Source organism: Cibotium barometz, chromosome 20 (genome assembly GCF_041138505.1).
Source record: "Cibotium barometz isolate CiBa-2024 chromosome 20, ASM4113850v1, whole genome shotgun sequence".
NCBI classification, from domain to species: Eukaryota; Viridiplantae; Streptophyta; class Polypodiopsida; order Cyatheales; family Cibotiaceae; genus Cibotium; species Cibotium barometz.
The window spans coordinates 40,818,804-40,834,193 of record NC_141065.1 but is presented as its reverse complement, the minus strand read 5'-3'; the positions used below and the strand labels follow the sequence as shown (position 1 = coordinate 40,834,193).

Here is a 15,390-nt window from a genome sequence, read left to right as displayed (position 1 = left end):
ATAATTCATAAAAGAATCAGTATTCAGAAGTTTATCTCATGTTGGATTTGCCTAGGGTTTTGATTTTAATTATTTCTGCATCCTTAAGGGAGACATTTTCCTTATTTTATAATTAAAGGGAGAAATATAAAATTAGGTTTAGTTATCTTTTTTATTTAATGCTTTTAATGGAAGCTGTTTCCCATTCTATGTCGCTACTTGAGTGCATTTTGGATTTTGATGTTTCACATTAATTTTTTGTGCAGGGTCCACTGTTCCTTCTTTGGATAGTATTTTGCGGCAAGGTGAGAATTGCCTCCTACATGGAACCGAAACAAGTATTTCACTTAGCTTTCTGATGTTACTAGAGAAAAACTTTAACTGTTGCAATTTAGAGGATTTATAGTTTCTGATATGCATGGTGAAATAATAAAAATGAACTTTGCATTTCTGAAAGCAAGTTGTTTTGCAAAGTGTTAACCATCAAGGATCCATGCAGGTAACTATCTCTTATATGAACTTTGCACTTCTGAAAGCAAGTTGTTTTGCAAAGTATTAACAATCAAGGATCCATGCAGGTAGCAGTGGACTCTGTTATGAAGATGGATGTGGAGCTTCGCAATTATCTCTTATATGAAACCTTTTTGTATTACAATCCTCTTTTCCTGGTGGTTAGTAGCACAATTTTACCAGCCACATTGAACAATTTGTGAGCAGCTTGTATGTTTGTGCAAGCTAGATGGAACTAGCCACAACAGCTAAAGCTTCAAATTGCTAGATGGTGCTGATAATTCTCTTGTCTTGATGTGTCTTTGTGCAGGCTATGATGATATGGCTTTGGGGAGTAAATGTATGGGTGTTCATGATCTCTCGAATAAACTACGCTAAAGTATTTGAGTTGGACAGTAGACATTTGACACCCAAGGATATATGGACAGTGAGTGGCGTTTTTGTTATTATTATTGTCAGGCATACCTATGTCTGTTTCTGGCATGACTCTTTCTGTCCTATGTATCATTTTTGTAACTTTGAGAATGGTCGTCAGGGTTCTTGCTGAGTTTACAGGTTAGTGTGATTAGGTATAGATTTGACAAGAATGAGGCAGTGAGCTAGTGAGCAACAGGCTTTTTTTTTGTTGCTTTTATTAAGTATGAATAGACCATACAAAATCATGTCTGGAAGCCGGAGCAAAAAATCCTCATCCTAAACTGTATGTCCAATGGGGGCCAATGAGAAAAAGATTCCCATCATCCCACTCCCTCATGAAAACAGCGTGCTTTGCTTGTGCAGTTCTGGATGGTCCCTGCATTTGAGCCCATGTGGCCATAAGAGAGAATAATGTCTCCCCATATAGTACAAATGCACTAAGTGTAGGATACCTGAATGCCCTTGTGTGCATCTGGCCTTCCAAATCTGCCAAGCTGTAATATTGGCAATGATCTCCTAAGTGGTATCAATCCTCTGCAGCGGTGGTGTATACTGTGTATCAGGAATATCCATTAGCATGCAACGGTGGGCCACACCTGCAAATCAGTATGGCGTCCAAATCCTTGGCGTCAAAAAATTCTGTGGACAAGACTGAGCGAGCCAAGCAATAGCACCCCAAGTAACATAAATGGTATCTCTCCTCAATCTGCTCATAAGCTGAGCTATAGAGCCCCAAATCCTCTTAGCAGCTCTACACCCCAACATGCAATGTTGTACTATCTTAGAAGCTACCAGGCATCAGGGACAGGAGGGTTCTGCACTAAAAATAGCCCTCCACTGATTAAGGGAAAGGCCACGATGTAAGAATAACCAAAAGAAGTGGGAGATTTGGCTCCTCTTGTTTGAGTGCCAAAGACTGTGCCAAAATCTCTTTTTAATCAATGGGATAATGTTATAACTCTCCCATTGCTATCTCAGTGTAGGAGTCCTTTAAATGTGTCCAAGTAAAAGGCACATGGCATTACGGATGATGTAGCTGAAAAAAGGCTGACTCTTCATTGGATTGGCTGCATCAATCCACTCCCACTCACTAGGATCCCAATGAAGATATCTGATAGGACATCCACCGTACAACCATAAGCTCTCATGGGTCACAATATCAGGGGAGGGTCAATATGCCAGTGGTTCCCTAAGCAACTAACTACTCTCAGTAGATGAAGGGCAGTGCGTGGAAGTACACCTCATCAATCTCCATCCCAACTGGATAAAATAAAAAACACGATCTCCCTCCTCATCCTCCAGAAAGGCTAACATCTGTAATGGCATTCCAATGTGAGAGAAAACACCCAGCCACCTAGGATGATGGTGATTGTGAAATGTGCCAGTAATCCACTCATGAGGTAAAGCTACATCAATATGATCAATGCATTTAAGACTCCCTTTGAGGTGTTGGGTGGATGCAAGTCTCTGACCCATAGGAGGACGTTTAAAAGTCTTCCAAGCAATAACTGTTGATGTCCCTTCCTTTCTGGGATGTACCGGGCAACTCTAGACTGAGTGTAGTGTACCATTTAATCCTGAGCAAAAAAAGTTGCAGACCAATCTCTACAGCCGGCCAATGCATCCACAAGAGAAGCTGAGGCAACGAACCAAGCTGAGGCAAGTAGTACTTGGTTCACCAACAAGGCCTTGTGGCTACACCCAATCTCCTAGAACTCCGATGAAGAAGTTTCTTCCTTATGCTCATAGGTATTGGCGCAAATTGCAATCCATCAACCCCAACTTGACACCCCAAATATAGCCTTTGTCAATCCAAGTAAGCTTGAGCTCTGCACCCCAATCGTCTTTTTCCGAGCCACTAATACGAAAACCAATAAATGAGAGCCCTTGTAGCTAGGTATGATCAATGGATGCATGCCATGCAGGATGAGTACGACCCAAATCCTCAAGAATGATAATAGGCTCCTCGTCATTGACTCATTGCAAGTGTTGGTAATGAGAGCATGATCTGCATAATATCCAGATGCATAGTACGACTCAATCCTCAAGAATAACAGGTTTCTCATCGTTGCAAGTGGTGGTAATGAGAGCATGATCCACATAATATCCAAGTGCATAATGAGAACCTCCATGCGTCCTGCTGGATAGAGGACTTGTGATCTTACTATTACGGAGTGTATCCAACAACCATCTTGGCACCCGTTTGGATGCTTGAATGGTTGTCAGTTCCTCATTCACTACATCATCCACAATAGCCTCGTCTAAGGCCTGATCTATGGACTCGGGGCTGAATTTCAGCACCCCATTGAGCACGAGAATGCTCCGCATGTGGTTGTCCCAGATTGTACAAGGGAAGAAGGGAATCAAAGGGATTCTGTGAGCATACAACTTGCTGTTTTTTGCATGAAAGCATGGGCTGAATTGAGTTTTCCACAAAAACCACATCTCTACTCACCAAAATTTGCTTTGTAGTTGGATGGTAGAGTCTATACCCTTTGCTTTCCGAACTATATTCTACAAAAATGCATTTTATTGCCTTATCATCAAGCTTATTGTGGTGTTGCTTAGGCACAAGAGTATAATCAAGTCACCCAAACACATGCATGTGAGCCACTAAGGTCTTCCTACCATTCCAAGCTTCATAAGGCATCAATGTCTGCAAGGCTTTGGTGGGGCACTTGTTGAGCACATAAGTGGCGCACATAATGGCCTCCATCCAAAACTATGTGAGGCAAATCTTACCCCTTCACCGTGCAACGTGCCATCACCATAAGAGACTTGTTTTTCCTCTCTGCCACACCGTTTTGCTGAGGTGCGTAAGGCACCGTACATTGGTGTTTTATGCCTCTTAGACATATATGTAGTAAAGTTTTCGACATACACCCTTCGATCTAGACAAAGGGTACAAACTTTGCATGCAGACACATTTTCAGCCATAGAAACAAAACCTCTAACTTTTGCTTCAAGGGATACACCCAGGCATGCTTGGGGTAGTCATCAGTGAAAGTCACAAAATAGAGCTATACCCCAATAGATGGTGTCCGCATAGGGCTGTGTATAAGTTGTAATCTTAATGATTCATCTTTCGGGAATGATGCCCATTGCATCTTGCCCAAAATGCACCCCTCACATACATGTTTGATGGGGTCCTCAAGCTATGGCAACTCTAACACCATTTCTTGTCTCTTAAGGTGTAACAAGCTGCCAAAATTCAAGTGACCAAAGTGGGCATGCCATAGTTTTGTGTCACTCATAGCATGTGCGACAGTAATTGAATAAGTGACATCTGACAACCTCTCATTTATATCCAGCCTATAAAGGCCATAACATAATATACCCAAAGCAATCATGGTATCATCATCACTCGCATCATGAACTGTTCATCTGTCATGTACAAATTTGACAACTAGACCTACGCTAGCAATGTCAGAGATTGACAGTAAGTTCTTCCTAATGCTAGGTACAAATAAGACTTCTGAGAGAGTGATTGTCTCACCATTTGCAGCAATGAGGACAATCCTTACAACTCCTTTCATTGGATATGAGGAGTTGTATTCACATGTGATTGTATCTCCCTAAGGAGTAGACTCAAGGGAGACAAACAAACCATGTTGAGAAGTAATTGCTTGCTAGCACCACTATTAAAGTACCAAACATGTGCGTCTGTTATTGATAAGCATACATTATGTTCAGAAGGATCATATTTACAATGCACACTGAAAGTCCAATCATGTGCGTAACTAGCTACTCCTCCTCAACACTAGAGGTGTTTATGCATCAGCCACAGACATGCTTGAATCTTTCTTCCTTTCCTTCTCTAGCCTCTTCCTTCATTCATGATGTAATGCCCAAGTTTGTGGCAATAGTTGCACTTACTCTTCGTCTTTGGCCTCTCGCCCCCTTTCTCGGCAACCTTGCTGGAAGACTGGGCTGAATCTGACTTTGTCTTATAGCCACCGTGTGAAGAAGCTTTGCCTTTGCCTTTGCCTTTGCCTTTTTGACTGAGAGCAAAAGCTTGGTCCCCAACACTCAAGGTAGACCTGTTTTGCGGTGACTGCTCTTCTTGCAAGAGCACAGAAACCAGCTCATCAATAGAGAGCGTACTAGGATTACCCTTCATCATGAGCCGAATGGGAAAAAACTCTAGTAAGAATCTGGCAATGAATTGAGAACTGTAGGCACCAATGAAGTGTCAGGATATATGCCATCAATGCTAGCAAGTTGCTGTTTGAAATCTTTGATCCTTGTAAGAAACGCATCCATAGAGTCTCCCTCATTCATGTGCTTGGATTGCAATTGCTTGCGTAGATAGGCAGTGCATGCCTCATTACGCACCTGGTAAAGCGCCACAAGCGTATTCCAAGCTTGTTTAGATGAACGAATGTGCGGAATAATGGCTTGCTTCATAGACAAAGCAAGCAAAGCATGCGATTGTGCATCCCTGCCATTCGGCTGACCTTCTCCGGAGTAGGAGGAGCAAGTGGAGCTATGACATTAGAGTCCTCAGTATCTGAACCACCTGTTGCTATACTGGTGAGGCAAGGCATGCTTCAATGCCAACAACTCATGTGACATCACCCATGTCACATGTGGGTGCCACATGGACATGCTTCCTACTTGCAGGCGCCTTCTAATTAAAGTACAAGGTGGAGTATGGCTCGATTTGGGCAATTTTGGCAGCCGAATAGGCACCTAGGACTTGGATCAGTAGTAGAGACAGATTGATCACGTTATAAGAAAAGACCCTTTGGGGTCATAAAAGCCTTAGCTAACCTTAACCCGACTTGCTCTCACTTCCCTATATCAAGGCAAGTCAAGGGTCATTCTTAAGCATTCAGATACAGAGGTTCCCAAGCCAAAACCAAGGGGCTAGAGAACTGAGACCAAGGGCAGGAAAAACTAGGGCATCCGGATCACCACCAAAGCCGTAAATCAACAAGACAATCCGTTTATGCTAATGTATGGATATCAACCTAAATCTCCGGTAACAGTTGGACTTATCATGTTAGTCGACTAAAAGAGACGCTGGGAGCTGAGGATGACCTTGCTACCCCTTAGGAACTTGTTGAGGCTTGTCGTACCACATGAACCCGAGAGGGTGATAGATTTCAAGGAGAGGCGACTTAGAAAAAAGTTGATCGCTGAATGTAAGATTGGGCGGAGGAGGGCTCAACTTGGCAATGGGCAGCTAGTTTGAGTAAGTGTTTCCCTAATTTCATTTAAGAATAAATGTTTGAAGAGGGGAAGCATGTTATGTACCTGGACACTGATCTACGGATTCGAGACCTAATCCAACAGGGTTACGGGGCCTTGAGATTAGGGATTAGCAGACAGATACTTGACTAGGGTTCCTGGATTGATAAAACAAGCTTAATGGTTGTTTATAGCAAGTTAGCTATTTATGGCAGCCTTATCACTATATAAGTGAGAGATTGGGTTATTATGAGACACAGTTGTGCGGATGCACCACTGCCTTAGCACTATATAAGTGAGAGATTGGGTTATTATGAGACAGTTGTGCAGATGCACCACTGAAGGTTTGGCTTGGACTAAGAGAGCAGACATACTCATGCCGTGCACATGGCGAGTACGCAGGTTGGTATGTCAAAGGTCTATGGGCAGGCTTCGGTGGTATGGGACACCGGAGTTAGACACGGGCCTATGGGATTGTGCAGGAAGCCCTAGCATTGGCTCGGGGGAGATCAGTGGATGCTGGTTGCGGTTGGGAGGTGAGCTGGCCTGCTATCTCATGATTTGGTTTGGGACTAACCTTATTTTCAGCTGTGTTCAGGGAAAATCTTGCGAAGGACTTCACAAGGGGTGTGATAGCGAGGGTGGAATGAGGAGGAGGAAAGTAGGCATTGGCAGCCAGAAAGAGAGGAGGGGGGGAGGAGGAGGAGGAGGGGCCTCAGCCGCAAATTGGTGGAGGGGGCAGCTGGCATGAGAGGCTGGAGGGGGATGAAGGCTCAAAGGGAGGAGGGAGGCACAGAAGAAGTGGGCGAGGGGGTGTAGGATCGGGGGGGGGGGGGGGGGGTGCGGGGTGTGCTGTTACGTGTGCTGTGCGCTGGGGATCTTCACCGCTCGATGGTGAAGTCCCCTGCTTCTCTCCTTTATTTAGTGAGCAGCTACATGCGCAGAAATTGTAGCAGCAAGATGACTCAGTCCCTCATCAGCTAGCGTTTTACCTGCGAAACAAAGGTTCTGGGTGTGACTTGGGCTATGGGAAAAAAGATCTTCAGTTGTTTTTTAGGTTTCTGAAACCGATCCCGTCAAGTGGGAAAAACTCCGTTGGACACCCACACGCTTAATAGCACAACTTTAAAACCACAAATTTGAAATGGACAACTTAATACAACTTGAAATTTTAATGAAATGAAATGGAAAGATGGACACCAGCACTGGGGCCGGAACGGGCCGACCCCCCCCTCAATATATGATATATTTATTGGGAGTATTTAATAAATACAATGCTCCATGGGTTCCAAGAACCAGATAATGTCCATGTACATATGAAAACAGTACCAAACAAATAGGCTCGAAGTTGAATTTCGATGTAGAAGCTCGAAGCAGTACGACCACTAGTGTGGTCCAATCTCTACGGTCCTGTGCTTTCACTGGACTCCGCGGAGAGCGCCTCACTGGTGTTCCGAGACCACGCACAAACAGGCGCTCTCGTACTAACGCCTGGCTCTCCCGATCTCAGCACTTTTGGACCGAGGTTTGCCAATATAGCTTGGACAACCCGGCACCGAACGGTGGTTGGCCGAGCGGGATGAATCCCTTACCAGATTTAAACATAAAATACTTTACTTAAATTTGAAATTCACTTACTTGTAGATGGTTGATAGAAAACCAATACTTGTGGTGTTTGTGTAGAATATGAAGCCACCCTTGTTGAAGAAACAGTTGCCTCGTGTAGAACCATCTCAATCTCTGGTGGATCTTCTGTGACAGGCTCATCAAGATCTGGCCCCACATATTTCCGAAATAGACTCACATGAAAAGCATTGTGAATCTTCCAATGACTACTTGAAGGGTCCATAATAGCGAGGAGAAAGCTTAGGATATGATCCTTCTCGTCCTGGCCTCTTCCGAAGCCTAGCCTTCTCAAATTTCAGCAATACCCAATCACCTTCTTTGACTTCCATGTCCCTTCTATGCTTGTCAGTAGCCATTTTATGCTTGTCCTGAAATCTTGCAATGGCTGTCCGTACCTGACCAAAGGCAACATCCAAGTCACGAACATATTCATCAGCTGCAAAAATCTCATCCTTTGTACGAAGGATGGGTGGCAAGACCACTCTGCCATAAATAATCTCAAACGGAGCCTTTCTCGTGGAAGTATGGATCGTATTGTTGTAGGCAAACTCAACAAGTGGAAGATACTTCCCCCATGCACTCTTTTGATCTGCCACATAACATTTCAATAAATCCAACACGGCTGAATTTGCAGCTTCACTTTGGCCATCCGTTTGGGGATGATAAGCTGATGAAAATTCAAGCTTAGTACCCATATTATCAAACAAAGCCCTCCAAAATAGTCTTGTAGTCCTGGGATCTCTATCCCCAACAATGGATTTAGGCATACCATGATGCTTGAAAATATTAGCAAGAAAAAGCTTTACCATATGATCAGCTTTGATGGTTTTCTTGATGGGCAAGAAGTGAGCTTGCTTGCTGAACGTGTCCACAATAGTCCAAATAGCATCATTCCCATGCTGGGATCTAGGCAAATCCATAATAAAATCCATCGTGATACTTTTCCAAGGTTGCGAGGGAATAGGCAATGGGTGAAGCAAACCTGGAGGCTTTTGCCTATCAAATTTCACCTTTTGGCAAGTAATACATGCACGCACATAAGCCTCAATGTCTTTACGCATGCTTGGCCAAAAGAAATACCTCTGAATCATGCGAGTAGTAGGCATAATACCTCTATGAGCGTGACATTCGTCCATAACCTTTGGACGCAAATCCTTCACCACACATAGGCAATTATCCTTCATGAGATAACCCTCGTTGATAACATAAGAGGCATGTGAATGACCAGCCATCAAATCAGTCCATATATGGCAAAAATCAGCATCCATATGATACAAATCTCTCATAGCAGATAGATCTCCATGAGAGGCCATTGAGACTGCAGCAACATAAGGTCTCCTAGATAGTGCATCGGTGTCATGGCCCTGTGAAAATGGAGCAGTACAAGTGTGGGCATGGTGGTTGCAGAGTCAGAATATTTTATGATTCACATGGGGGGTGCCCGGACAGAGTTTAAGATGTGTGGACATCCCTAGGTGTGAAGGGGGGAACTAAAAACATTAAACTTTAATGTTTAATAAAGTTTGCCCCTAGGCCTTAGTGGCCCTAGGAACTTATTAAAGTTTGGGGCCCTAGGGATTATTTTGGGGAGGAGTGTTTCTCTCTCCTCTCTCTCTCTCTCTTCCCTTTTTGGGAGTCGTGGAGCAAAAGTGGAAGAGCCTTCATGCGCATGTTCACAAGCGTGGAAAAGCACAAGAGAAGGGAGGCGGCTGCTGTTTTTCTGTGTACTGCTGCTGTTTTTCTTCTGCATGAACAGTTGCACTTCCCACGTGTGCAGTCCGTACAGTGCAAGTACAGGTGGCTGCTGATTTCTGCTGCAAGCGTTGTGTTCCCTCTGCTGGATACTCTGCGCACAGGCCCTGTACAGGCTGTACCAGCAAGTACACAGCCCGTACCATCCTGTACGACTGCCGTACAGTGTACGGACAGCCAGGTACAGCAAGTACAGTTGCTGCAGGCTGCTGCAAGTGGCGCAAACAGGTGCTGGACAGACTGTATACTCTGATCCAGGCAGGTACAAGAGTGGACAGCCGGTTGTTTGTGCAAGTACAACTCTTGGCACGTATCCCGAGGCGGTACAGACGGGTACAGTGCTGATTTTCAGATCTGTATTTTCAAGGATAGCATAAGAGTGAACATCAGGAGGAGGATACAGGCAAGTACAAGCACATATGTGAAGCAGGGTTGTGGATACAAGTGCTTGCAAGTACAAATTGGTGCTGTTGCTTCCTCCAGTGCTGTTTCACGAGCTGATCTTGGTAAGCTCTGTTTCTGTTCATCTATCTCTCTTTCTACTGCTTGATGTCTGTTGCAGATATGTGTTATCTGGCCCCTTGTGAGAGGAGGGGTATGGCAGATTGACAAGGGTTGAGACAGAGTTTGGACAGCACATGTATGTTTGAGCTGAGAAGATGTATCATGCACTTGAGCTATGCCAGATGTATGCCCATGGCTGGCCTGCTTAGTGATCTTGGCTGATCAGAGGGAGGCACAGTGTGTTGTTTGAAGACACAGATCTGTGTGCATAGATCCTCTGTGCTGAGAAGGATTTGTGGGCCGTCAGATTGGACTTACAGGTGTAAACTCTTGGCTGGTCTTTGTGTTGTACTCAGCCATTCATTTTATTATAATTGAATAAAGAAATACCGCAAGGGGCGCCAAGCTTTGGGGCCAACAGGTGTCGCTGTGTTTTCAGATTTGGGCACTCTAGCTCCAATCTGTGTTTTGTTTCTCATCTAGACTACAAGTGGACGGGTGATTGCTCCTACCGCACTCTGGTTTCTATCAGAGGCCGGTTTCAAGGTTCCGTTGCCGGGACCAATCATCAACTTTCTGAAGGGGGTGAGCTCGTGGTTGCTTTGAAGAAAGCCATCGCTGAAAATTCAGCAATCATGTCTGATACAGAGGAAGAGTACTTCTATCATGAAGAAGAAGAGCAAGAGACTTCTCCTGAAAGAGATGTATCTGAGGATATTTTTGCAGGAGAACAGGCTGCAGATGTTGAGCCTTATGAGGATGTAACACAGCCAGAAGATGTGCATGGTAAAGAGGATGATGATGCTCGGTTCAAAGATCGCTTGGCTAGTGTTATGGATACTTTTATGCAGCTCACACAAAGCGAGAGATTTGCTGAATTTTTGAGATCTCGCACAGAGCTCCGCACAGAGCCCCAGAAAAAGAAGAAGAAGGTTCGTTCGAAGAATCTTCCTTAGGGTCATAGTGGTGCCATCCCACAGGAACCATCTTTTGGCCAGTTTCCGAATATGCAGCATGTTTATGGTGCCAACTCTCAGAGTTCCTTCTATGGACAGCCACCTATTCCTCAGCAGAACATGCATCCAGGTTATTTTGTGGTGGCTCGGTGTTCCAATCCATGACTGGGGGTTACCCTCAGGGAGGCATGGGTATGTATGGGCCTTTTGGAGCCAATTTTCAGCCTGGCATGCAAGGGAATATGTATGGTGGTATGCAGTCCTGTATGGCTGGAAATATGTTTGCAGGCATGCAACCTGGGATGCAAGGCAATATGTTTGGTGGTATGCAGCCAGGTATGCATAATGGAATGTATGGAAACATGGCTGGAATGTATGGTATGCCTGGCATGGGAATGGGAAATGTTGACCCAATGATGGGTATGAATGTTGGGGGCAGCAATCTTACGAAACCACTTCCATATGATAATCTAACGCCTATGGGAAAGGCGAAGGATTACAAGGAAGGGGGAGCTGCAGTGAAGTTTGATACTTTCAGTGGGGCCAAGGATAAATTGAAGGCACTTACCTTTTTACAGCAGTTTGATGCTGCTTTTTCTAGTGGGAATTACACAGAGTCCTCAAAGGTGAGGAAAGCTGCCACTTTTCTCAAGGGCAATGCTTTGCAGTGGTGGTCTACTCTTCTTTTGCAGGGCATAGCACCCACCACATGGGTCCAATTCAAACAGGTTTTCTCTTCCGTATGGCTCACATCTACATTTGAGGTGGATGTTATGACCGCATGGCACAAGCTGGATGCTTCAAAGTGTGATAGTTTGGAGGATTATAACAAGAAGTTTTGGGAAGCTCTTCTCCCAGTGACTTCTTATCGTGCCGTGCCATTATCTGAGCAGGTAGAGAAGTATTGTTGTGGGCTGCCCAAGGAGGTACGAGATTATTGTATAAAGACGAGTAACGAACATGTCACAGATGATTGAAAATGCTATGACAGCTAATGCGTTACTCACAGGTGGTTCATCTAGATTTAAAGGCAGTAAGAAATTGGGCAAGAAAGCTGAAAAATTTGGGCATGCTTCTCGTGATACTAAAGGGTCTTCAGAGACAAAGTATAAGAAGTTGCCAATGCCCAAAAGGACTTCTGAGGAAAGACAGGCTTTGAGAGATGCTCAAAAGTGTTTTTACTGTACTGAAGAGGGGCATATGTCATTCAATTGTCCCAAAAGAACGTCCAAAAAGGACCCTGACAATAAAGGAGAGCCCAAGCCAAAGAAACCAAAGCCTTCTGCAGGCTTAGTTCCTGATCTCGTGGGGGAGCAGCTAGGTGGTGAAGCTACAGAGTTGTGCAGGGCATGGGGCAAAGTGAGAGATCAGAATGCTTTGATCTTCTTTGACACAGGTGCTAGAGCCAACTTCATTTCACCAGATTTGGCTGGCCGATTGGGGATTCGCGCAGAGGAGATGGGGCCGTTACATGAGGCAAATATGGCTTGTCCAGGGTATGCAGAACCCGTTACTCCTATCATTGGGAAGCATCGGCTTCATTTGCAGGGTTATGTGGACAGCGAGGAGTTCTTCATCATGCCTTTGGATGGCTGTGATGTTTTGTTGGGGAATGCATGGTGCCACAGGGTACACGCGGTGGTGGATACTTACAATAGGAAAATCACTCTGACTCATAGAGGGAAAGAGCATGTATTGGATGTAAAACTCAAAGGGGAATCTGTTCCTATTGTATCCACTTCGGCGATTTCATCAGTAATGAAAAAGCATCTTTCCGCGTACTTGATTTATGTAAAGGATGCACAGGATGATGAGTCTAAGTCTAATTTGTCAATGTTAGATAAGGACAGGGCTGATTTCTAAAGTGGGTTTCAAGACTGTTTTTCCGAGTCATTGCCAGGAGAATTACCTCCTGAGAGGCCAGAAGATCATGCCATAGATCTGATTCCTGGTAGTACTCCACCGAATAGACCGCCGTACCGTGTTAGTGCAGCCCAACGGGAAGAGATTATGAGTCAGGTGCAGGAGCTTTTGAATAAAGGGTTGATTCAGCCTAGCTCATCACCCTTTTGCTCACCTGTGCTCTTAGTGCAGAAGAAGGACGGTTCTTGGCGCACGTGTATTGATTACAGGGCGCTGAACAAGAATACCATCAAGAATCGATTCCCCATACCGAGGATCGATGACATCTTGGACCGCTTACAGGGCTCCACAGTTTTTAGTCGTATTGACTTGAAAAGCGGGTATCATCAAATACGCATTAGACCCGAGGATGTGCATAAGACAGCATTCCGAACCACATTTGGGTTGTATGAGTTCTTGGTTATGCCCTTTGGTTTGACGAATGCGCCTGCCACATTTAACAGAATGATGGACAGGATTTTCAGGCCTCATAGAGAGTTTGTGGGCACATTCTTTGATGATATGATTGTGCATTCACGAACTGAGGAAGAGCATAGAAGGCATTTGGCCATTGTGTTTGCAGAACTCAGAAACCATAGGTTGGTGGTTAATGGCAAGAAGAGTGAGTTCTTTTTGCAGGAGATACATTTCTTGGGGCATATTGTGTCTGGTTATGGAGTCCGTATGGATCCAGCCAAGGTGGAAGCAATACTTAATTGGCCAGCTTTGAGGACCGTGCATGATGTACGCAGCTTTCTAGGATTGTGTTCTTATTACAGGCGTTACATACGGCACTTTGCTGAAATTGCTTCGCCTCTTCATGCTTTGACGAAGAAAGCAACTCCGTTTAGATGGGCTGATCGGGAAATTACAGGATTCAAAAAGCTCAAAGAAAAGCTTACTTCGGACCCAGTTTTGGTGTTACCGGACCTCCGAAAGGCTTTTGTTGTCCAGTGTGATGCATGTGGAAGTAGCATTGGTGCAGTTCTCATGCAAGAGGGACATGTGATAGCCTATGAGAGTAGAGTTTTGCAAGATGCTGAGAAGCATTTACAGGTGTATGAGAAAGAGATGTTGGCTGTAATTCACGCTCTTTCTACATGGAAACACTACTTGCTTGGGGCTGATTTCACTGTGCAGACAGATCATCAGACCTTGCGATATTTCCTCACGCAGATTAAGCTTTCAGAGAAGCATATGCGTCGGGCAAACTTTTTGTCAATGTTTCACTTCCAAATTGTGCATGTGGAAGGCAAAAAGAATGTAGTGGCAGATGCTTTGTCACGCAAGCCACAGGTCTCTGCAGTTTCACTTGCTTATCATCATGAGCTTGATGAAATGAAAGAGCAGTATGTCCATGATGAGGATTTTGAAAGGTTGTATGATCAGATGTCTGAGGGTCAGCGACATGAGCATTATACTCTCAGAGATGGGTTTTTATTGATGCATGGCAGACTGTGTGTTACCAGGCCATTGCGACTCAAGGTTATGATTGAAAGTCATGCTCCACCGTATGCAGGTCATAGAGGTATTGACGCCACAGTCAAAGCAGTGGAGACTTTCTTTTATTGGCCAACCTTGAGAAGAGATGTTGATGCCTTTGTGAGGCAATGCATCGTATGTCAGAAGGTAAAGTTTGACCGTCAGAAGACACCAGGGTTATTACAGCCTTTACCTATTCCGGATAGACCTTGGGAGAGCATTGCCATGGATTTTGTATTTGATCTTCCACGGACACAAACGGGAAATGATGGCATCTGGACTATCATATGCAGGTTCAGTAAGCAGGCTCATTTCATTCCCGTGCGGAAGACAATTAAAGTGGACCATATGGTGAAGTTGTTCATGGCGAACATCTTCAAGTATCATGGCTTGCCTACGTCTATCATTAGTGACCGTGATCCACGGATGACGAGTTTGTTTTGGAGAGGGTTGTTTGACAACATGGGTACAACTCTCAAGTTTTCATCGTCATTTCATCCACAGACAGATGGTCAGTCAGAAGAGGCGAACTCTACAGTGTTGGATCTTCTCAAGTGTTATGTGTCAGAGCACAAGCAACAATGGGAAAAGTATCTTCCTTTGGTGGAGTTTGCATATAACAACACTGTACATAGCTCGACAGGCAAGGCGCCTTTTGAGATTGTAGAAGGAGGGAAGAAGGTTCCGCCCATTTTGCATACAAAGGATAAGATCTTTGAGGCTGATCAGTATGTGGAGAGCTTGGATGAAGCTTATCGGAGAGTTAAGTTGGCCCTCCAGAAAACTCAGCAGAAGCAAAAGAAAGCCGCAGACCGTCACAGACGTGATTTACAGTTTGCATTGGGTGATTGGGTTCTTTTGCGCTTTGAAAAGGCTAGGCTCAAGAAGATGAAGGGTAAAGAGCGCTTATTCCCTAAGTTGAGTATGCGATATTATGGGCCTTTTCAGGTTTTGGAAAAGATTGGTGAGGTAACCTATGGTTTGAAGTTACCAGATCACTGGAGGATTCACAATGCTTTTCACGTGAGCCTTCTTAGGGGATGTGCCTGAGGATGTATCAGATGAGGCT

The 15,390-nt window shown here is 44.6% G+C and overlaps 1 protein-coding gene across 1 annotated transcript in view; it reads left to right on the top strand.

Moving 5' to 3' along the window:
* Positions 1–237: 237 nt before the first annotated feature.
* LOC147627876 (EXS (ERD1/XPR1/SYG1) family protein) overlaps positions 238–15,390 on the top strand; it is a 48,238-nt gene continuing 33,085 nt past the window's right edge. The window contains exons 1-3 of the mRNA XM_086814851.1: positions 238–284; positions 558–650; positions 800–916. Of these exons, the coding sequence (XP_086670977.1) occupies positions 576–650; positions 800–916 (192 nt within the window). The 5' untranslated portion in view covers positions 238–284; positions 558–575. The remainder of the gene's footprint in view (positions 285–557; positions 651–799; positions 917–15,390) is intronic.